The sequence below is a fragment of the Octodon degus genome, unplaced genomic scaffold (assembly GCF_000260255.1).
Source record: "Octodon degus isolate 3935 unplaced genomic scaffold, OctDeg1.0 scaffold00010, whole genome shotgun sequence".
Classification (NCBI taxonomy): domain Eukaryota; kingdom Metazoa; phylum Chordata; class Mammalia; order Rodentia; family Octodontidae; genus Octodon; species Octodon degus.
In genome coordinates, this window is record NW_004524586.1 from 4,470,314 (window position 1) to 4,495,538 (window position 25,225).

The window sequence follows — 25,225 nt, forward strand, 5'->3', positions numbered from 1 at the left end:
AAAAAAAAAAAAAAAAGAATCCATGTTCTTAACTACTACATCTTGGGCCGGGGAGGTGGCTCAGTGGAATAAGTGCTTCCCTGACAAGCACAAGGGCCTGAGTTCAATCCCCGGTTCCACCAAAAAATAAATACATACATACATACATACATACACACACACACACACTACTACATTTTTTACTTCTTAGAGTAATAAGTTTTCCTTACATTCAATACAACACTGAATGTACAATTAGATAAATACATAAAACATGTTTGTTCATGTTTATTTATATGTATCTGACAGCTAACTAAAACTGGTACAAATTACAATTTTCTAAAATGTGTTGTAGCTTATTACAAAAGGAGACATACTGTTTTATCTTTTGTAATGCCTTATGTGATATGTTGGGAGTGGAATAAATTATAAAATATGTAAAAATTATATATTGAAATATATGATCCTATTAAAATATGATTATACTGAAAGAGATTTGTTTTCAAGCTCAATTTCAAATGTGGAATGGGCATCTGCTAAGATGTATGGTCACCTTAATTGTAGTACCATATATGATAGTTCAGGTAAGCTAGCTTTTTTGGTATCCCCCATCCTCCCCATACCCTTATCCCGCCCCCCACATTTATTTATTTATTTATTTAGTTAGTTAGTTAGTTAGTTCAGTGCAGGGAATTGAACTCAGGATCTTGCATTTGCCAGGCAAGCACTTATTCTATTCAGCTATCTCCCCAGCCCCTTCCTCCCTTGCTTTTTGATTGATTGCTTGGGCTGGTCTGATAGCTCAGCAGACTAATGGACCTGCTTAGGCAGAGCTCAGCTGTTGGGGTTCGATCCCTAGTGTGTCATGCTGGCTCTGCCTGCGGGGCAACTGAGATGGAGATGGAGATGGAGACTGGGCATGGTGGCGCACACCTATCATCCCAGCACTTGGGAAGCTGAAAATAGGAGAATCACTGAGTCCGATATACTCAGTGAGACCGTGAACACCCTGTCCTAAGTGCAGAGGGAAAAAATGTTGATTGCTGTAGTAGTCAATCTTATTCTTTGCTCTGTCTGTCCTCTTTAACTTATGGTCTCATCTACTTGTAAGTCTTTAAATTCTGTCTGTATTTTGTTGATTCTAAATATTATCTCTCTAGTCTGGTGTCTTTAACTTCAAGTTCACCTGTCTAGTTGCCTTCTGCATAAGCCCATTTTGATTTCTAAGATGTATTTCATACTTAAAGTGTCTAAAACGATCAAGACTTCTTTCTGAAACTTGTTTCTCGTCCACTCTAAACCATTCAGGAAAGTTACACTACCATTTCACAGACCTAAACTTAAGTGTAATGTTTACTCCTTTCCCTTATGTTATACATTTAGTGCATCATCAAGACAAGATATATAATATATCTTCTAAATAATATCCTGTATCCAGGCACTACTTTCTTACCCACAAGGCTATCCATACTGTTTAACCCATACTATCTTTTGTCAAGGCTGTTGTGGTAGAAGTCTGTTGTATGTTATCAGTAAGAGCTGGAGAGAAAGAAAGGAGAGCAAGATAGGATTAATTATGGCTTCAGAGGTCTCACTGAGTTTAGTCTCTCTCTAAGTGAGCCTGGAGGCACTGAAACTTCTCACTTTTGTTGAGGGCTATAAACAGGCTTAGGAATGTGCATAACTAATTTGGTGTAAGCAGGGTGTTATTTACATCCCCTTCCAGCATTCACCAAACTGGAGTTTACATATAAGTTTACATATATCACTAATTGGTAATTTCCCAGGTAAAGGAACAAAGGACAGATAGGACACCACCTCCAGGAATCTTACCTTGTATCCAGCTTGCTGGAATTACAAGGGTCCAGTTTCCTTACTCTCTGTTCTTTGTTCCTTGCTCCTTCAGGACAGCAAGTTTCTGACTTAAATCCCTATGTGAGTCTCCTGATAATACTTTATCTTAATCTAGTCTGTGCAGCCATCTGGTTTTGGTGTGTTAGGTTTGTCTGTTGTCAGAGACAAGGTCTGGTTATGTAGTTCAGGGCTGGGGCTATAGGCGTGTGCCACCATATCTGGCTTATATATCTGGTAATCTTAATGTAAGTATGATTTTGTTGCCCCTATCTCCGAACCCAAGTATACAGCTGCAGTAGATTGCTATGAAACAAATTCCAGTCCTCTTACTATAGCCTGTATAATCTTGCCTTTAGATGTCTGACCTCATCTCCCATTTTCTATCTTACCATTTGTTTAGATCATACCAGCCTTGTTTTGTTTTTTCCCCCAGAACCAGGGATTGAACTCAGGCCCTTGCACTTGCCAAGCAAGTGCTTATTCTATTGAGCTCTCTCCCCAGCCCCCCATACCGGCCTTGTTGCTATTTGTCATATATATCATATTTTACTATTTTGGGTGTCTGCAAGACTTGTCTTCTCACTTCATTGTTCAGAAATGGTGCCCTTTTTTCTACTGCTCTATTCTATTTTGTATTGTTATAACAGAACAGCCGAGGCTAACTTAGAAGAGGTTTATTTGACTCGTGATTCTGGTGTCTGGATGCCCAGACAGCTTGACATGGGCATCTTGGCAAGGGACCCTTGTCTCTCAAAGCATGGCAGAGAAGTCAAAAGAGAACCAGCTGCTGCAGAAGGGGCACATTTAGAAGCAAGAAAAAGAGGTGTATGAGAAGTGCCAGGCTTGCTTACAGCAACTCCATCGTAGAACACGTTCCTGTGGCACGGGAAGCACACAGGATCCTACTAGGTCCTAACAGAGCTTACCACCTCTCAGTGTTGCCACACTGGTCCCCAGGCTTCCAGGCCACAAACCTGTGGGGGATCACTTAAATTGTATCTGAATTTCAGCACTGTAGCAGATTTCTTCAGTGCCTCCCTATGTTTCTGTATTTTAAGTGAGAGGTCTCATTACCTTCTTACTTCTTTTTCTATTCATGTAATTACCCTTAGTTGCACATCATTTATTGTCATTATTTGTATCATTTTTGAAAATTAAAGTTTTGAGATAAGGACTTTGTTTTATTCACAGCTGTATCTCTGCTGCCTGGTTTATAAGAAAAACATAAATACTTCTATAATCTACCAGAAAAAGAGGCTCAAAAACAATACAATCTTTTGCGTCATCAGTTGTTGAATAGCTCCAAGCTTGAACTTTCCACTACTCAGATAGCAAAGTTTGGGGAAAAAAAAAAAATCTGCTCAGTGTTCTTAATCTTTTGCTTCATAGTAAAAGTCTGACTTGAAAAAACCTCTACAGGCTGAGAATGAGCCATTCTTCATTTCACCATAGACACAAAGGGGTGGTGCTTCAGCCTTAAGTGCCCAGACAAGATGCAATGTTTGTGTTAATGTGCTGAAGCATCCATCATTGTGCTTTTGTTTACATGTTGTGTCAGATGGCATAACCATGGCTTCAAAGAGTGACATCAGCAATAAAGTTAAGAGGAAAACTGAGAACCGCAATCAAGTCAGAGCAAGAAATGACCCTAAAATTTGTTAAAGGCTCTGGTTAAAAAATAGATTTATAAGTTAAGTTTTGAATTTATAAGGTAATTTTTGGAGACAGGTCAGTTTTGGGTCTCACTGTGTAGTCTCCTTGAATTCCTGGTGATCCTCCTGGTTCAGCCTCCCAGTGGTGAGACGTACAGGTGTGTACCACCATGCCCAACATCCATTATTTCTTGTAGGAAAAATATACTCAGTTCTAGAGCTTTTAACAAATGGAATTTGACACCCAAGTATCGTAGTATTTCTCAAAAATATGTATAAGTATGTATTAGTAGCTTCCTATCATTATATCATGAGAAAAGAAAAGGATTATTTTTGGCTCATAGTGTTAAAGGTTCTAGTCTAGTTTTAAAACTGAGCCAGCCCTGTTGTCACGCACCCATGGGGAGGGAAGCACAGCACGGCACACAGAACAGACCATTTAACACATGAGCTGAGAAGCGGAGCCAGAGATTGGGATTACAGATGCTGTAATTCCAGCACTTGCAAGGCTAAGGCCAAGAATGTTGCCCTGAGTTTGAGGCAAGCCTGAATACATAAATGAGTTCAAGGCCATCCTGAACTACAAGTGAGGTACCAGCAAAAAAACCAAAACCAAAAAACCAAAATAAACAAAATTTAGTGTGGGCCAGTGTGAAGCCACAGTGCCTTTCTAGGACATACACCTGTTGAGGATTTTCACATCTCCTAAGTCTCACCAACAACTCTCAGTGGTGCTGTCTTGGGGACCAACCTTTTAACATTCAGAACCTTGGCAGTACTACCGTAGTGGGAGACGCTGTGTTCAAACCGTGAGGACACTTTTTTCTTGTGGTGGTAAGGTCAGTGGGCAGAGAGGGAGACTGTAATCCTCAATAACATTGATTTGTTGACTTACATATAACATAAGTGTTACTGATATTTCTGTTATTTAGGGAATATGTGGGTTTTAGGATTATTCATATAAGTAATCCTAAAACCCACACTATTATGGAACCTCATAATAATACAAAGTTCCATAATGGTTGTACAAGTTTACATTCCCACCAACAGTACAGAAGGGCTTACTTTTTCACTGCAGCCATGCCAGCATTAATTATTATTTTATTTGATTGCCATTCTTTCTGATGTAAGATTAAAATGTAGTATTGTTTTAATTTGTATTTCTGTAATGACCAGAGATGTTAGACATTTTGGTTTCTTAAAATTAGAAATTCCATTTGACCTAGCTATCACCCCTCTAGGTATCTTTCCAAAAGAGCTAAAAACATCTTATTACAGTAGTTCAAGCATACCAATCTTTATAGCAGCACAATTTATAATGGCTAAATCCTGGAACCAGCCTGTATATCTGTCAGACAAATAGATAAAGAAAACAGGATCAACAATGGGATGCTACTCAGCTATAAAGGATAAATTTGTATGAAAATCAATATTCCTGGAAACTATAGTAAATGAAGCAAAACAAACACAAAATTAAATACTGTATGACATGTCTCATTTGAGTAAAGTGAAGTGTAAATAGCAAAATAAAAGATTGATAGAAGGAAGCAGGTAGACATCTTACACAAATGGGAGGGGGGTCTAAGAGACCTAGAGTGGGAAAAGAAGGGAGGGAAAGGGGAAGTAAATGTACATGATGTGAAAATATTAATCAAAATAATAATAGAGAAAGGGGATCTAGAGATGGAGGGAGGTGAGTCGGGGAGTAATGGAGAATTTAAAAAATCAAAGTGTAAATATTCTCTCTTAAAGATGACTATAAACTTTATTGGTGAAAACATTTTAATAAAATAAAAAGGTTTTAAAAGATGTTATGAGGCTGGGGAGATAGCTCAGTAGAATACAAGGTCCTCAGTTCAATCCCCGGTACCACAAAAAAAAAAAAAAAACAGAGCTCTTGTAAATGGGAGGGGAAGAAAGTTTCAAGGGAGGAAAGAGGAAGGGGACAAAAAAATTAAGATGTGTTATATACGTGTATCAATTTCACATTAAGAATGTAAATATTGTGTACTGCAAACATATCAGAACCAAAAAAAAAAAAAAAAGAAAGGTGATGGAGAAATGAATGGATGGGGGAGGGAAGAGAAAGGGATGGAAAAAAGAAATTAAGGTGTGCATGTTCTCTACGGGAATATAAACATGTCTTGCAAACATACTTCTTAGTAAAACTTTCCACATCAGACTGGGGCTACTTTTAGAAAGAAAGGAAAAAATAGTTGAAGGAGTAGGCTGGGGTGAAAGAAGTGGAACACCCCCTTTTCCTGAGAACTTTCGTTTTTATATCTATGCTTTCAACTCCAGAAATTCCCATTTTCCCTAAAGAGAAAGAAATATTCACCTTCCAGTTTTGTTTTATTTAGCTCTATAAAGAAGTATGAGGTTTCCTTTAACTTCTTCCTCAAAAGGGAACCAAAAACCAAGGCATTGGTACATATGCATTTTTAATCTTTTATTTATGTATTTGGTATAGGGTCTTGCTGCACAGCTTGGACTCGTAGTGATCCTCCTGTCTCAGCCTTCCCAGTGCTGGGGTTCTGTTGTCAGCATGGTGACATGGTGTGTGTTACCAGGGATTGAACCTGGGTCCTTGTACTTGGCAGGCAGGCACTTAGACCACTGAGCTATCTCCCTAGCCAACAAAGCATTGATATTGACCACATTGCAATTTATGCTTTTTATGTCTTTACGAAAGTATGTAAGGACAGGAAAGTCCTAGGAAATTGCTTTTTTTTTTTTTTTTTTTTTTTTTTTTTGGTGGTCCTGGAGACCAAACCCTTGTGTGTGTTAGCAAGCTCTCTACCACTGAGTCACAGCCCCAGACAATTAATGTTATTTTGATATATATTTTTATTGTTAGTGTCAAAACATGTCCAAATGAGTGGGTGTGTATACAAGCATATTTTATTTAAACAATGCTCATACGGACTTACTGGCCTGGGAATGGCCAAGGTCTTGCAAGGAATTGGGACCTACAGGTTGTGGACTCTTGATAGAATTGGCTCATCCCTAATCAAATTCAAGTTTGCATGTAAGTGGCTTCTTTCTGAGCATAATTACTCTACACAGTACATTTTGATAAAATGAACTAAAACTGGCTTTGGATTTCAAAAGACCTAAATTCATCTGATTTAGCTGTTTACTCTCTCTGTGATTTTGGTTTACTTAATATCTTGGAATATTGTTTATGCCATTGTATAAACTTGAAATTATTTTGGTATTGTTGTAGCTACTGAATATATACCCGTCTTGTCTCTTTATTAATAATATCACTATTTTTCAGGACCCATTCTTAATTTATTTTTACATGATGTAATCACTGCTTTATACAAAAGAAAAAGTTACCCTATTTGGGCCAGTCAAAAGAACCTTTAGTTATGTTCTAGCTTTAGGGCTAGCCAGATAGCTCAGTGGACTAAAGTGCCTGCTTGGGCAGAGCACAGGGACTGGGGTTTGATCCCTAGCATGCTATGCCTGCTCTGCCCCCTGGGCATACCGAAACAGCATGCTGAAACAGCAACTAAGATTGGGCACGTGTGGTGTTCACCTGTGATCCTAGCACTTGGGAAGCTGAAAACAGGAGGATGACTTGAGTCCGATCTTTGTAGTGAGACCCTGTACTAACTACATTAAAAAAAAAAAAAATAAGTTCTAGTTTTAGCCCAGAGATGCAGCACACTTACTTACTTGAGGTGGAGCAGAAAGTCATCATTTTCTTATCAAATCTCAGTTATCTTGTTTGTTTGATTGATTTATGAAGTCTAATGTATCAGTCATCCTTTTAACATTTTCTTGAACACTTACTTGAGGATTCTAAAGAACAGGTTCATACTAAAGATAAGAATAAGGCTGGGGAGATAGCTCGGTGGTCTAAGTGCCTGCCTGGCAAATGCAAGGACCCATGTTTGATCCCCAGTACCGCATACCTCCAGGCCAAAACCGAATATGGTAGGTCACACCTGTAATCCCTTCCCTGGGGAGGCTAAGACGAGATCACTGTGAGTCCAAGCAGCATAGCAAGACCCTGTGCCAAATAAATAAACAGGCAGGCAGGCTTCAGTTCTCTGCTGTAAATCTAGTGAATCAAATGTCAAATAAGTAAAATGTTATTTTTAAATAGTATAACTTCAGCACTATGAGAAGTTCCTAACTCTGCCCTAGGGCTTGTGGGGTAAGATAAAGTATACATTAGAATTTAGCTAGATTGAGGGTTGCCTGAATAGTGCTGTAGGGGGAGGGCATTCTGAGCTTAAAAGACATGGAAGCATTGACAAGAATGTAATGATTTGCAAATCACTATGGCCAGAGCATGGGAGAGAAAATGTTAAGAGACACCGGAAAGGTAGGTAGTAGGAGATCAGACCTGTGTTCTTGCCTGTCATCCAGGATTTGAAGTCTTTCTGTGTTTACTTAAATATTTTTAAAATATTTGAGTAAAGTTTAGTAGTTATGTATAGAGTGGTGGTAGAGATAGTGGTTATGGGGAATATTGAAATACTAAGGTGAATTAAAACCTTAAGAAAACCATTATTTGGTACTATGATAAAGTGAAAAAATCGTTCATTTTAGAATTGTTAGCCTGGCTTTAATTTCTTTGTAGTTGGGAATGGTTTAGCTGATATGATTTTAAGTTTTCTCACTTATACTAGGTAGTGGTAATCTGTGTTTTACAATGTTCCTCTAAAGATTTTGTTACGATGAGTATGAAGTTCCTAACATGACATAAAATGCTTGCATGATACCAAGCAAAAGCTGTTAATAACTGCTGTTACTATGGATATTGTAATTGTTAAGGTGGGAAATGGCAAAACCCTAAATTTATGGATGGAAAAGAGAATAGATTTAGTAGCATCTTTCTGAAGTAAAATGAACTCACTGGAAGACTCAATAACTTTGGGAAATAATAGAATCATGTCTTTTTTTGACTTGTGGAGAGCAGATTAGTGATGCCATTTCTCTGGTCGGTTGGTCATTCGGTCAGTCGGTCAGTCTCTCCCTCAGTCTCCCCCCCCCCCTCGTGTCCCCTTAGATTAACTCTCTTAAGCTAGATTTTCTTAAAACCTGAGAAATATTTACTAAAAATGCAAGACTGCTTATATTGTTAACAGCTTTATTGAGAAATAATTTACGTACTTTATACTCATCCTTTTAGGTATATATAGAGTTGACCAATTTTTATATTCCCAGTTTTATAACCATTGCTACAATCTGATTCTTACATATTTAATTAAAATCTTCAACATTCTTACCTTTCCCTCACCCACACAATGTTTCACTATGTAGCTTAGGTTGGTCTTAAACTTACTATGTAGCCCATGTAAGGCTGTAACTCATGAGATCCTTCTGCCTTAGCCTCTGAGTGCTCCAGTTACAGCCATGTGCCACCATGCCCAGCTGTTTTTGCTTTTTCTTTTTGTGTAATTCCTGGTTTACATGTATTGAATGTCCTGACAGCCTCATTTCTAATCCCCCCCCCCATGATTTCTGTCTTTTATTCTTCACATTGACATTATGAACTCTGAGAAATGCATCATCATTTCTAGAGTATAATCCTGGCCTCTTGGTGTATTTGAGATTTTTTTTTTTTTTTTTTTTTTTTTTTGGTAGAACCAGGAATTGAACTCAGACCCTTGCACTTGCCAGGGAAGCGCTTATTCCACTGAGCCATCTCCCCGGCCCTCTATATTTGAGATTTAGTAACACAGCATATGTGAGAGTGCTGTGCAAAGTGGCATACAATTTTGTAGTAAAAGTTTCTTTTATGACTAAGGGTACACTGAACCAGCGATGAAAGTATAGTACAGTTGGCCTTTGAACAACATTGATTTGAAATGGGCTGGGTCTACTTTGGTGATACTTTTTTTTTAAATATGGAAAAAAAATTATATGTAGAGATATACCATTATAAAGTTTATAGAAATCTCTTATAAAAAATAAAGATGATCAACATTTATGCATGATACTTAGCTATTCACAGGGGAGAGAAATGTAAGCAAATGTTAGTGATGTACTAAATCATAATTACATAAAGTTAACTGTAGCAGTACTGTACTCTTGTAATTTTTTTGTTGCTATTGTGTTGAGCTCAGGAGTTGCCATTCCTCTGTAACTGTTTCAGTTTGGGTCATTAGTGTGGATTAAGTTGTTTTTCTAGTGCATTGGTTGGGTCTTTTCCTCGTTGTTCTGTGTAATGCCAGCAGGGCTTAGTGACCCAGCAGATGAGATCCCGCAGGGTCTGATGTGGGACAGACTTGGGGGGGGGGTGCTAAAACGAGTGTAGTTACTTAACACTGGGAGGAATGGCCATTCTGAGCAGAGTCTTCAGTGAACAGTGCTCATTATGTAGAAAAGTTAGAATAGAAAAGTTCATTCGTATAGAAGTGACAAATAGAGGATAAAAGATTATGTAATCTCAAGCTTTTGTACTATATACAAAAACTTTGGTGTTAGGAAGTTCAATGCAAGTTAAACATCTTGAATTTTAAGCAAAAGATGAAACTGTCCATTAGTTGATTGCTACCAGCAAACACCTTTAAACTGATATTTTATAAAATAATACTTAATTGAAGATTGAACTTCATTATCCTGGCCACCAAACTGACTATAAGATCCAGGGGCCCTTCATGTATTGAACCTTAATTTCTCAGGAGGCAGTTTTAGGAAGGTGAAGCCTAGTAATAAGTTTTTGGATCTCAGGGCTCATAAATGAGCCCTCATACCTTTTTTCACTTTGAAGAAGGTCTATCTCTTGCTGGACTTGTGAGAAAGTCCACACTTAGGGTTTTCTCTTTTTGCTCTTGCCCACTTGTCTTCTGCTGGGAGTTGAAGAAGCACTAGCCACTCACCAGAAGCTGAGCAGATGCCAGTGCCGTGCTCTTGAATTTCTCTTTCTTGAGAACCATGAATTTTTCTTTATACATTCTTTAAATAAGAGCTTTTAACATAAGATACCTGTTCTCAGGTATATTTTAGCAACAAAAAACAAAAATTTACTTCTTTTTCTTAGCACTTCTCACATGCTTTTAGTCTCCATATTAGCTCAGAAGAGACATTTCCAAGAGCCCCATGAACTGTTATTTTGTCCAAAGTAACAGGCTATCAATCATAATTGACCTTAGTTGACTGTTTGGTATCTACCTATCTTGTTACTTTCCTTAATTTGGCTTTTGGTTGGATGTAGAAATAGTAGAGATTATGATTTAAATGAAAGGCATTTGTGGAAAATTTTCAGTTTCTGTTTTTAGTTTTCCAGAGCTCTGTGATTATGTCAAAAGCAGAAATTTTGAATTGAAAGGTTCTAGTATAAGAGAAACATTGTAGCACATGGAAAGATCTAGCTTTTCTTAAGTCTCTGAAAGAGAAAGACATAAATGCATGAAAAGAAAAATAAGACAGGGCTTATATGGCTTGTGATAAGTTTTAGTTTATCAAATACTTATATAGGCAGTACTTTGCACATGGTGGAAAGTAGAGGAGACCTTAGACAATTGATTTTTTTTGAGAAGGAGGCAAGGATCTCTGAATTCTGAAGATAAGGAAATTCTAAACCAAAGCACTAGATAACTGTTCACCATTCCTACTCATTCTGTGCTTTAGTCTTGGGTAGATTCTCAGTTGATAATATGTTGAGTAGGGATCTGGGTTCAATCCCCCCACATGCCATGTGAACCCTATCTGCCAGGTGTGCTGAGTCAGCCATCCAGTCCAGGTGTGGTGGCACATACCTGTAATCCAGTCAGCACTGGGGAGGCTGAAAATAGGATCACTACGAGTCCGAGCTACATAGTGCAACCCTGTACCAAATACATTTAAAAAAGAAAGAAATCTCTTATATTACATTATTCTTGTTGCCCAGATACTTTGTAGGGACCATCTTTTCTACTCCTTACCTTCCAATTCCTTTGTATTTTATGTTTGATTGTACTTATGGTAAAGAAATGGCTATATGTGTAGTCCTGATGGTCCAGCAGTCAATAGTATTTTGAATTAGTGTAATTTTTTTACAAATAAAAATTCATATATAGGCTAGGCATAGTTGTTGGTGCACACTTATAATTCCAGCCCTGGACACACTGAAGATATTTTAACTGTATAATTAGTGGACTTTGTCTTTATAAAGGGACCTAGCAAGTAGTTACTGTGACAGTGTAAAATAATTACAAAGGGCTTTTTTTTGGCTAAAATATACTGTGAGGTATGTGTATGAAAGAAAAGTTCTCAGTGAATATTTTTTTAAGAAACTATTAATTTGAAAAATTTGTTTTCTCAGTTGCTATTCAGAAAAGTAGAGTGTTTCAGAAAGTTGTGAAGTTTTGAAATAATTTGGCTCTTTTTTTAGTTTTGTTTTTTTTTTTAAATGTATTTTGTGCCTGGTCTCACTATGCAGCTTGGGCTCCAGCTTGGACTCGTAGTGATCCTCCTGTTTTCAAGCCTTCCAGCGTGGGGATAACGGGCTTGCACCACCACACCTGGGCTCTGTCCACTCTGTCTCTGGCTCAGCACACCCGGGGGCGGGGCCAATGCTGCATGTGGTGTCAGGAATCGAACCCTGGTCCCTGTGCTTGACTAAGCAGGTGCCTAGTCTGAACAGTTTGGCTCTTCATTGAGCCTTTTAGGACAGGAAGATCACTAGAGTCCAAGCTGTGTAGTGAGACCCTGTACCAAAAAAAAAAAAAAAAAGAAAACAAAACTTGAGAGTTTATGTAAAAATTTTGTAGACTAGTAAGAGAATTTGTGAATTGCCATGCCTTTACTGGTTGTTTCTGGTATCTGTTTTGTTCTAATTTGTTATGAATTTGTGTCATATTAACCACTGACAAAAAGCAAGTGTACGTTCTAGATTTGTCAGTCAACTTCCTCAGCATCCCTTCAGTAGTAATCTGAGATACTTGAATTGGAAGAAAATACCATCATGTTTCATAACTGTTGCTATAGTGAATATTACTGTAATAATGATTTTTTTCTTTGTTCTTACAGGGTTTGAAACTATTCTTGAAGGGCTGTTTGGACCTGCATTATTGAAAGATCTCAGTTTATTTAAAGGTATTAAAAATATTTTGGTATTTCAAATTCTTCTTGGTATATCTTCTTATAAACCTTTGTGATTTAAGGCTCTGTCTCCATTTTATTGTTTCATGTGGTCTAAAATTGTCTGCATGTAAGCATCTTTTTAGTTTTTGACACATACTAACTAATGAGCGGTTAGGAATATAGTAAGTTCTTCCTTATTCCCCCATCCTTCCATTACTAGGGTTTGAAATCAAGAGCCTTTTGTACTAAGCTACATGCTCACCCCTTTCAATTTTTTCAGTCTCAAAGTGCCTGGGCTGAGCTTGTAGTTTTGACTCTTCTACCTCAGCCTCCCCAGTGTTGGGGCTATTGGCATGTGCCACCATGTCTCACTTAAGGAAAAATTCTTGAGTTAAGAAATTTAAAGGGCCAGCCAAATAGCTCAGCAGATTAAAGCACCTGCAAGCAAGCACAGGCGTCGTGGGTTTGATTCCAGGGCCTGCTCTGCCAGCCCTGCCCCTGGGGCGTGCTGAGATGGCAATTCAAACTGGGTGTGGTGGCATGTGCCTGTAATCCCAGCTCTTGGGAGGCTGTAAACAGGTGGATCACTATGAGTCTGATCTAGTAGTGAGACCCTGAACAACCTGTAGACCCTTCCCTAAAATTTAAAAAAAAAAAAAAAAAAGAAAGAAAGAAATTGAAGACTTGTCTGAGGTTATACTTCACTGATGGAATAGGTGTCAGAGCCACAATAAGTTTAAGACAGATATATAACACATCTACTACTTAGTGAAGTTTTCATTAAACAATATTTTTGAAATTAGTTCCGATTTTCTGAAAAAATCTTTTATGGTTATTAATTTAGTATATTTATTTTTATAGAGTGTGAGCCTGAAAACGTTTCTGATTGGACTTTTGATGAAAATTGTCTGTTCTGTTGCTTGAGAAGAGATAAAGTAAAGGTAATCAAGAAGCGCATGAAACTTCTAGTATAGTATTTGTCAAAGTTTCCTTTTAAAAAATGGTTTTTGTTAAAGGAATTAGGGGAGGGCCGGGGAGATGGCTCAGTAGAATAAGCGCTTCCTTGGCAAGCGCAAGGGCCTGAGTTCAATCCCTGGTTCAGCCAAACAAAAAGGGGGAGGGGAGGTAAATTTATAAGGAGTTTGATAGCAATTGAGTTTTCTTTTTGCACTGTTTCCCAGTCTGTTTATTAGCCTGTGGAGAAATTTGTATTCCAACATATACTGGGAAAATAATGAACTAGCACTAGGCAAAATAATGAACTAACACTCAAAATTACACAAATAGGAGTCACTTGTACAAAGAGAATAATTTGTGAATTGAGCAGTGGGTAATTCATGTAGATTTATGATGTAGTGTAGTAAATCTTTAAGATTTTTCTTTTTAATATCTGGGTATGAGTGCTATTGATATTCAGTTGTTGAGTCTTTGGATTTATGAAGTTTTATTACTTCAATGTTAAATACAATTTTCAGTTGTTGAAATAATTGTTTGCTATCTTATGTTTCCTTTTACAATATTTCTTTTGGTGGGAACATTTTGATTCCTTTTTCCCCTCTGTATACTGTAGCTTCAGATCATTGACAGATGAGTTCTTCTCACTAATGCATTTCATTTTTTTATTTCCACAGTCATCACTGTAGTTCAGACCTCCACTATTATTTCTGGACTACTAAAATAGTACGATCAGTCTTTCTTTGTTTTCTTCAGTCTGTGAAATACTGCTACCAGGTTAAATGCCTTCCCTTCTGCTGTCACCTTTGAAATAATGTGAAAATATTGTGCTATATTTGGTCTTTTTTTAATGTTCAACATTTTGTTTTTAATTTTTTAAAAATTACTTATTTGGTACAGGATCTTGCTACACAGCTCAGACTTGTAGTGATCTTCCCCTCTCTGCCTCCCTAGCACTGGGATTACAGGCATGTGCTACCATGCCTGGTTTCGGTGTCTGGCACAGTGTGCCCAGGTTCCAGGGCCAGAATGACATGCAGTACTGGGAATTGAATCTGGGTCCCTGTGCTTGCCAGGCAGGCACTTAGACTGCCGAGCTTTCTCCCCAGCTCTGTACTTGTTTTAAGTGAGTTTTCTTTCTGGGCTCCGCAGGCTAACTTTTAGAGCTTCTGTAATTCCCTACAATTCAGGGCATATTTTTCTTTTTCTTCCCTCTAATAATCCCCCACTACTGTTTTGTATAGTTTCCTTCCAACTAATCTACACACCTGAAAAATGAAGTCTGAACATTTGTTTTATGCAACATGTTTTTACTAGTCTTTGGATTACTCATTTGTATACTTGTGCTCTGTAACTTTAAGTCTCCCCCTTGTGTCATACCAGTGCATCTATTGAGGTTTCATCTTTCACACTGTTGCAACAAATATTATCTATACCAGTTGTTTCACAATTAATATTCTGCCTTAATTTGTTTATTCTTTTGTATATTTGAATTTTGTCTTCCTGACTATATTGTCAGCCCCTGAAAACTGGATTAAACTGTCTTTTATCATGTAAAATATGAAAGCCATCATATTGCCAGTTTGAGCTTTTTATTTTTAACCTTTTGTGGCCTCTTTTTATATTCTTATATTCTTCATGAAAAATTTGTCATGACTCTGAAATGGTCTATTTTCATTAAATTGATGAGGAAATTAGTGAAATTTAATACGGGTTGAAAAGAGAGACCAGAAAAATAAAGCAACGTTGTTAGGAATTTAAACTACCAGTGAAGTCAAAGTTCATATTTTAAGCTTGATGTATGTATGTATGTGTATTTTGGCCTATTGGAGCTATTAAACAAGTCATTTAGTAGGAATTTTGGTAGAAAGGAAGAAAGAACAATTGTGTTTTTCTCAAATCAGGTTGGGAAGAGAACCATTCTGTTTGGTAATTAAGTGTAGTATGTTCAGGGCTGGTGAGATGGCTCAGTGGTCTAAAGCACCTACTTGGAACAAGCTTGGCAAAACACAGGGACCGCGGTTCAATCCCCCAGCACCACATGCCAGCCAGCCCCGCCCCCAGGTGGACTGAGCTGGCCACACACACACACACACACACACACACACACACACATAAATAAAAAATTAAAAAAAAAAGTGTAGTATGTTCATATAATGTGATTGAGAGTTTTCTTTTGCCAACTGAATAAATAATGTATGATTATTTTAATGAGAAAATGCAGAAATAGGAAGTTATGAAACAGTATCACATTTAAAACCTGTTCTTACTGGTTGGAGTTCTGCTTTTGGTTGGTTTTCTAACTAGAAAAAATACTTCCATTCAACAGCTCAGCTTTAAGAAGCTGTTTCCTTCATTAGAACTAGCTGTCTTTTGCATTATTTTTCAGAGAGAGTCAGACATATATAATGAAAAGTAGGAAAGAGCTAGCTAGTGTAAATTGATGTACTTTTCTTGTTAGTTTTGAAGAGTTATATTAGAAGCATCTCATCTGAAGATTAAAATATGGAAAGTATTCCATATGTAAATTATTCCGTATGTAGAAAATATGGTGCTAGCCAATAGGTGGCAGTATTGAGAATACTGAAATTCTTGGTGTGAAGTTGGCATGAGATAATCTAGGTAGTGTTTGGAAAAGCAGTTAAACATAATGGTCTGATATTTGAAAAAGAAGTGGAATTTGTTCATTTTTTAGTTAGTTGAGTTTTTAGTGAATATTGATGCTATTAGAATTGATAAGCCTAGAGGCCAGAGAGATAGCTCAATAAAATAAGCACAAGGGCATGAGTTCAATCCCTGGTTCCACAAAAAAAAAAAAGAGAGAGAGAGAGACAAAAGAATCGATAAGCCAAAAATATCCTTTATAGTTACATTTTAAAATATATAGGCATAAAATGCAAATTTATTTCTTTAGGAAATGCAACAAAAGCTCACATAGAGATTACAGTAGTACTTTGCAGGGAATTTGTTCTAAGATTCCCAGTGGATGAATGAAAAGTCATAGTATTGAAGCTTATATGTAGTTATATTCTGTATATACTTACCTCTGATAGTTTAATCTACAAATTAGGCACAATAAGATTAGTAACAGTAAGAATAAAATAGACAATTACAATAACATATTCTGTTCATGCCTGTCACAAACTTAATGGCTTTTCCATTTTATCAAAACATTTGTTGCCATGCTGGCCCTGTCCCCAAGGGCACGCTGAGCCAGCCATTGAGACTGGGTGTGGTGGCACGCCTATAATCCCAGCTCTTGGGAGGCTGTAAGCAAAAGAATCATTATGAGTCCAATCTAGTAGTGAGACCCTGAGCACCCTGTAGACCCTTCCCTAAAATACAGGAAAAAAAAAAAAAAAAAAGGAAAAACATTTATCATACATGGTAACATTTGTATTCGGAGGTGCAACAAACAGTAAAACTGGCATCAATTTCTTACTGATTTTTCACAATTCATGGATGGATGATTTGCTTGCTGTTCATTTTAGCAGCTACAGATGTGTTTTTTGTTTTCTTTCCTTATTAAGTCAAGAACTTCCATCTTTTTACATAAAAGAGTCACTCTATGGCTACTCTGACATACTGGAATTGCCAACAGTGCTACTTTTGCACTTTGGGACTGCTATTGAATAAAATAAGGATTATTTGAACACAAGCTCTGTGATACTGCAGTACTCAAATCTAGTAACTGAAAGAGCTACAAAGTGATTAATGGGCAATAGTATGTACATGTACAAAGGGATGATTCATGTCCTAGGTGAATTACTGAGAGACTTGATGGCATTTAGAATGCACAGTTTCAAATTTAAGGTTGATGGGGGCCCATGCTGGCAGCCTCAGTTTGCTGTAGTTTGATCCCCACAACACTCCAGCCATGCAAAAGTGCCCTGAAGGCATTCAAGGAGCAAAAAATTTAAGGTTGACTCCTAGAAATTTGTGCTTTCGGGTCAAGATTGACTATGGATAACAAAGTGGAAAGCGGCTTGACAAGTAAAGGGGATTGCTGTAGTGAAAAGGTTGTTGATCCATAGGTTAGAAATTTAATTTGTAGGCAATAGGCAGCTAACTGCTCTGTGCCAGTTACTTTTATGTGTTAGCAGTAATCTTCAAAACAACCCTACAGAATTAAAGTTGTCCTAGTTGTATAAATTAAGTGTAAAAAGCCAAACAGATTTAGCTAATAGATAAAGTCATATGGCTGGTATTACAGTGTGATAGCAACACTAGGGGCAGAAACAATGGAATTGAGAAACAAGGTAAAACAGAACTCAATGTTTTTTTTTTATTTTAAAGTATTTTTTAAAAAAATTATTTATTTTGTGTGTGCGTGGCCAGCTCAGCCCACCAGGGGGCGGGGCTGGCTGGCATGTGGTGCTGGGGGATTGAACCGCGGTCCCTGTGCTTTGCTTGGCTTAGCTTGTTCTAAGTAGGAGCTTTAGACCACTGAGCCATCTCACCAGCCCAGAAGTCAATGTTTTATAGTTTCAGAGGGGAAAAGTGCTTGACAGTAGTGTCAAAAACCAGTCTTAACAGTATGAAGATTGATCTCTGATTCAGTGCCTACCTAACTGCCTGGCTTGCTTGCTTGTTTCTTTCTTATTTTTCTGTAAGGCAAAAAGTACTCGAGACTTAATATTTATTGAGTAACTAAACAGTCAGGAGGTATGTAACTTTGGAAAATTGTAACATTAATAGCTCTTTTGAGTGTTTACATGTGCCATCTGTCTCAGTTACTCTTCTCTCGTTGCTGGGACAAATACCTGACACCCAAAATGAAGGAAGGAAAGATTTATTTAGCTCACAATTATTGGAGGTTTCAGTCCATACTTAGCCAGCTCTAAGGCAGAGTGGCATATGGCAGTGGGCAACCTTCCATGGTGGTGGCAAACAGCAAAAGAGGAAGTCTGTCTCTCTTATGTTATATTCAGGCTATCTGCCCCTAAACTGGGTGTAGCACTCACACCCATAATCCCAGCAGTACTAAGACCCATAATCCCAGTGGATCATGAGTTAATCTCAAACTCTAGAAGTCCCCACCCATGACTGCATGAGGCTTTGGGGGGACAACTAGACACAAACCATAACACCAGCTATATATTCCTTATTTTCTATTACCTATTGTCATCAGGCTTTTGAACTTTCTCCTGAAGCGTCTTTTAAAGATACTTTTAAGTTTTAAATTTCTCCTAAAGCGTCCTTTAAAGCTACTTTTAAGTTTTAAAAAAAGTTGCAAAAATCCTCTTATACATTCATATATAGTTAGCCAACATTCCCAAAGGTTAAATATTTATGTAACTAATACTGTAGTAAAATCTACAAACTTACCATTGATGTCTTATTATCTATTTTGCAAACCTTTCAGAATTCACCAGTTACCTTAATAATGTCCCTCTTCTGTTTCAGAAGACAATGTAGGATCTTAGTTTGTGTTTTGTTTTCATCTTTCACCCTCTTCCAGTACTGGGATTAAACTCAAGGCCTCCCCACTAAGCTACATCCCTTTTTTGGGGGGACAAGGTCTCCCTGAGTGGCCCAGGTGTAACTCAGACTTGTGATTTTCCTTTCTCAGCTTCATGGAGTATTCTGAGTATATGTGTGTGTGCACATGCGCCACTCCTCAGGGCCTCATGTCTGCTTTAGTCTTACACAGTTCTTAGTTTTTCTTGGCCTTTCAGAATATTGAGTTACAAAGAATATTGGCAGCTTAGGGCAGGCAGTATAGCTCAGTGGACTGCGTGCCTGCTTAGGTAACCACAGAGGCCAGGGTTCGATCCCTGGCACTTCATGCTGCGCTGGCCCCACCCCTGGGCACGCTGAGCCAATAATGGAATCTGGGTGTGGTGGCACATGCCTGTAATCCCAGCACTAGGGAGGCAGAGATCGGGGGATCACTAGGAGCCCAATCTACATAATGAGACCCTGAAAAAAAAAAAAAAAAAGAGAATATTGGCAATTTAATGTGTATTATTGGGGGGGTAAAAGGGGAGGGTTGTAGTATTAATTAGTATAATCTCCCTCTATTTGGATTTAATGGTATTTCATGATTTGAAGTTAAGCTGTGAATGTTTTAGTAGGAATTTCATAAGGATTGATACTGTATTATCCTTATTATACTATGTCGGAGAGCATATTGTGTATACTTCAGTTATTTAGTTAAGGTAGGTATCTGTCATTTTCTCTACCATAAGGTTCCTGAGTTTTTACCCTCTTTTCACATAATAGGTATCCTATGGAGAAAAAAAATGAAAATTTCTAAATACATTGTTTCTTTACTACTTAAAATTTTTAGGATGCACTGATAAATATTTCCTGAAAAATTATTACTGTATATTGATGAAATGGTGATTTAAAAAAAAAAACTATTATTTCCTCTACCATTATTAGTTGGAATTCCATAAGAATGAATTTTTCTCTCATTGATTGTATTTATCTTTTTACCTTATTGCATATTGTAGAATGAAATTTAAGACAATCTTTGTGTATTTTCTAGTTCAGATTGTCATAGGCCCTTGAGTCCTTTTGAGTATGTTCTTTATTATTTTTATCATTTTTAAAAGCTCTCAATTACTCTGTGGCACTAAAATATGTTCCGCAGTGAAGGGTATGGTAGAAACGCCTTTAATTCCAGAAACATGCAGTACTGAGCTACAAGGATCACAAGTTTGAAGTTAGCCTGAGTAACTTAGCAAGACTATCTCAAAATAAAAATGAATGAAAAGGTTTGGGGACACAACTTACTGCTAGGGTACCCTGGATTCAGCCCCAGTACAGAGAGAGAGAGAGAGAGAGAGAGAGAGACAGACAGACAGACAGAAAGAGACAGAGACATGTTGGTTCGAACTAGGTCCTAGGGTTACCGTCTATGTAACATGAGCCAGCCCTGGATTTCTCCAAGAAGTCTTCATTGTATTTTTTTAGTTGGAGAATTAAATAAAAATACTAAATTTTGGTACCAAGTATCTTGGTATTACAAGTGTCATTGCTTCCCCTTTTAGTTATCTGATCTGTGAAGCATGTTTAAAATACACATACATCTGTATGTATTTTCTGTGTCTAAGTTTAAAAATCCATCTCATGAGACTTTTCATTTGATTGTACATGTTGTTGATAGTATAAAGAACAGATACAACAGTAACAAAAGGTTATTAGCCTTGATCATGGAAGGCAAGTTCTCTACCACTGAGCTATATCTCTCAGCCCAAGGGAGAGTAGGATGGTACAACAAAATATAAAAATTAGCTTTTGCTTAAGTTTTTGCTTAAGTCTTACAAAATTGCCACATTAAAAGGATGTTTTAAGAAGTTACTGCCTTAATTACTTTTCTGATTGCTGAGAAAAAAAAAAAAAAAAACTGGTTCTCAAGTTAAAGGAGAAAAGGCTTATTTAGCTCACAGCTCATAGAAGTTACGCTTCAAGTTTCAGTTTATAGTTGGCTGGTTCCAACGCAGGTGATACAGCAGAGGGGTATAACAGAGAAGAAACCATTCAAATAGAGAAGCAAATCCAAAAGCAACCACGGCCCTCTTTGTGTCTCATATTTTATCTTTAAGGATGTCTACCCTTAGACTGATAGCACTTACACCCGTAATCCTAGCATTGTACCATGAATCAATCCCAGCATCACACACCCTAGACCCAGGCACCTTCAAAAAGCCCTGCCTATGACTGCTTAAGGCCTTAAGGAAGGGGGGTGTCAAGATACAAGCCATAATGGTTAGGATTTGAGCTATAGTTTTGCAGAATACATAGTTCTGAACAAGCAGAGGCCAGAGGTGCAATTCTGAACGAAGCAGAGCATTTAGGTCTGTAATTAGGCAGTGATATGGTTGGAGCAGATGTAAATATTCTTTGATGCCCAACTAGCTCAAGAGTCATGTAACTATAGTATTTTTCGTATTATTACTCCATTAAATTGTGCTTATGCTGAACAGTTTAGGCTTTCTTCGGTTCACTGAGTATGTATTAATTAAAAGTTTCGGTATGGGCCAGCAAGATAGCTCAGTGGCCTAAAGTGCCTGCTTAGGCAAGCGCTCAGGGAACATGGTTCGATCCCCAGCACCACATGCTACGCCAGCCCCGCCCCCAGAATGGGCTGAGCCAGCCACACACACACACATACACACATACAGAGTGAATGGTTTAACAAACCATGCCAATCTATATCATGGAATATTCAGCACCATTTAGAACTAAGAAATAGTATATATATGATACCTGGCAAACACAAGGGTCTGAGTTCAATCCCCCGTTCCCCAAAAAAAAAAAAAAAAGTTTAGATATATTCTTTTAATGTATACGTTTTGGGTCTTTTAGCGCATTAAAAGGTTATATAAAGCAGAGTAAACTGTTAATACTGAGCTTAATGTACCATGGTGATAGAGTGCTTAAGTAGACCTTTGAAGTCCTGGGTTCAGTACCCAGTGCTACCTGCCCTTGCCCAAAAAATTAGATACAGTTGTAGAAATCTAATTGTGGGATTCAGCTTTGTATTTCCAAAGACCTTACATATACTTAGGAAGATTAAGAAAAATTATTTGATAGAGTAAATCATTGTTGGTTCAAGAAAACATATCGTAAGAGGGGTTTTCACCCCTTCCCCCCTGTGGATTCATCTGGAGAATGAACAGGGGCAGAGCAACCATTAAATGGTACTTTACTCTCCTCTGTCCAATTTTATATGATCAGGGTTAACCACTGGACCAATGACTCAGAATAATTTATTAAATGTCTGATTTCGTGATTCAACAGAGAAGATAACAGAAAAGATCTGATCCTTCCTTGCTTGTGGAATATTAGGGAGACCTTGGATGGTTAAAGCAATTAAGCCTGTAATCTACAGGAAGATCCAAATAATCCATTCTATACACTCAGAGCCAAAGTTTTTATGTAGGTAGGGAACATTCAAAAATAAAATTCCTCCTTTATTCTTATATGTAATGTTTTAAAAGAAAGTGTGTAATACAAGAAAATATTCGTAAAGTATTATAGCAGTTAAGAGGTACAGTAGATGATACTGGAGTTGCTTAAGTGTTAAGTTGATTAATCAAGGAGATAGGACAAAACTCACCTGGCATATCAGGAGATAATTGTTTTATTTTTATTTTTTTAATATTTATTTATTTATTTATTTATTTATTTATTTATTTTGTGTGTGTGTGGCCAGCTCAGCCCACCAGGGGGCGGGGCTGGCTGGCATGTGGTGCTGGGGAATTGAACTGTGGTCCCTGTGCTTTGCTTAAGCTTAGCTTGTTCTAAGTGGGTGCTTTAGACCACTGAGCCATCTCACCAGCCCCAGATCATTGTTTTAGAGTAATTGATTTGACAATTGTTTTTAGGATGGCAGTGTTATTTATAGTAACAATTACAGGAGGTTCATTTAATCTAAGAAATGAACTAGAGTCATGATTGTAAAGATGCATAAGGACGAGATCTGTGTGAAAACTTAGTGGTTATGTAAATATGTAAATAATACTCGATACTGACTTTAAGCCACTGATGGCACCACCAAAATCCACTCACTTATCACAGAGTGCCAGTGCCACAGCAAAACCCGAGCACTGTGGTTTTAGTTTACAACAGACTCATACATTAACATCTTTTGTCTTAAAGGAAAAACAAATGACACACATGTGCTATAGTTCCACCACTAGTGGTTTAAAGCTCTACGCCTAGGTGACTGTGACGAAAAGGAATGACGTTCATGGAGAGAACACTGAATTTGTTTACCTCAAGGCAGTTTGTGGTGAAAATGAAAATTTATTTGGGAATGTCCAGCAAATAGGCTTATTTAAATTGAGTTGAATACAAGCTCTGAGATGAATCCTTCGTTAGGGGATTTCAGAATACATGTGGTAAAGAATGCCTGCACAGATGCTTTATCTGAGGAGTAAAGTATGGAATATTGGGATTCACAGAATACCATCATTTAGGAATTAGGAAGAACCATAAAACTGGAAAGGACATAAATTATGGATTAAGGACTGGGGAGATAGCAAAGCAGTCTAAGCGCTTGCCTGGCAAGTGCAAGGACCCAAGGTTGTTCCCTAGTATAGCATGCTAGGGACCTGGCTACAGAACTGCCTGGCGAGACCCTATATCAAAAGAATAAAAATAAAAATTAAAAAATAATGGATTACGTGAATTGCCCATTTTGCATTAGATATCTTGTAGCACCCTATGCCATATAATAAGTAGAGAATAAGTCGTCGTGTTTGCTGCACTATAGAAACTCCTAATGGGTTGAGCACATTCCTTCAAAACATACTTTGAGAAAATAGTTTCTTAAGTATACTAATTGCGGGAGCCAGACAAAAGTCTGACCGTATTAATGAGTAACTAGGAGTTAAGAACTGGGTGTACAGTACTAGTGTGAAAAGTTGTTAGCAAAAGGAATGATGAAGAAAACAGGACTATAGAAAGAATGGATAAAGCAAATTAAGATTTTTATAGGAGGAAGAAGCTTAAGTAATACTTGTATTCTTCAAGAAACTGGAGGAGAGAAAGAAATTAAAACTAAGGGAAAGGTATGGTTATGAGGTAAGATTATAAGAGAACCAACAAGAAATTAGTTTACTGAACAATAGTTCAGGATTGCTCTTAAAATTAGGAAACACAGTTCTAAATGCAGGAGTTACATGGGACAGGAATTTGTAAGGCAGGAATGTTATAAGCACCTAGTCTACCAACTTTCACAGTGAGGGCAAAGAATGAGATATGAAGGTGAGGGGTGTGTGTGTGTATGTGTGTATATATTATGCATATGCATGCTTAATACAGCTCTGATTGGGATTGTTGCTCAATTTTTGTTTTCTTGTGGAGGTTTTTTGTTTTTTCCTTTTCCTACATAGGCCAATAACAGAAAAGCTACCATTTTGGTTTTTTGAGACAGGGTCATGCTATATGTATAGCCCAGGCTGGCCTTGAACTTGTAAGATCCTCCTGCCTCAGCCTCATGAATGACAGGATTGTAGTTGTTCACCACCATGCCCAGCTGTTTTGCAAGAAAATGAACATAATTGGCCTTGTTTAGCAATGTGATTTTTAAGCATGAAAAACTAAAGTCTTAGATAGTTAAAAAAAAATGTTTTTGTTAGCATCGCGTTGGATAGACATTAAGGTACCTTTGAATTCCAAGATTCCTTCCTTCCTTCCTTCCTTCCTTCCTTCCTTCCTTCCTTCCTTCCTTCCTTCCTTCCTTCCTTCCTTCCTTCCTTCCTTCCTTCCTTCCTTCCTTCCTTCCTTCCTTCCTTCCTTTCGGTACCAGGGATTGAACTCAGGACCCTGCACTTGCCAGGCAAGTGCTTATTCTACTGAGCTATCTCCCTGGGCCCTGAATTCCAAAATTCTGTGGTGAGTCTATAAATCTTGGTGTGTTGCTTAAGGGGATTCTTGTAATTAGTCAATGTTATGAATAAGCTTAGAATACAGTTGTACAGAAATTTTGGTTAAAATGTGTTCTCACATTATACCTCAATATTTTAATTTTAGTATTTTATATTGAATCAGTCTTTTCTTTTTGTCCACAAGTGTCGGTCTAGGCCACTGGTGGCAAACCTGTGGCATGCATGTTGTTTTTCTTTTAAGACAAAGCATGTTAATGTATGGGCTATTTTTTCTAAACTAAAACCTCAGTGTTTTAATTGCATTGTTGGCATTTTTTCAATCAATAAATCAGTTTTCAGTTGCAGTTTAGGCACTTTTCTCTTAAATGTTTGCCATCACTGGTTTAGGCTTTCTCTTTGTTCCCTACCCTCTTA

At 37.6% G+C, this 25,225-nt stretch overlaps 1 protein-coding gene across 12 annotated transcripts in view; it reads left to right on the forward strand.

The window, feature by feature from the left end:
- LOC101572068 (ligand-dependent corepressor) overlaps positions 1-25,225 on the forward strand; it is a 178,657-nt gene that overhangs the window by 68,919 nt on the left and 84,513 nt on the right. For all 12 annotated transcript variants that reach the window (XR_002819827.1, XM_023708852.1, XM_023708842.1 and 9 more), the window contains 2 exons: positions 12,459-12,524; positions 13,374-13,453. Coding sequence is in view for 9 of the 12 variants with exons in the window: in XM_023708852.1 (XP_023564620.1) it covers positions 12,459-12,524; positions 13,374-13,453 (146 nt within the window). In the remaining 3 variants the exon portion in view is untranslated. The remainder of the gene's footprint in view (positions 1-12,458; positions 12,525-13,373; positions 13,454-25,225) is intronic.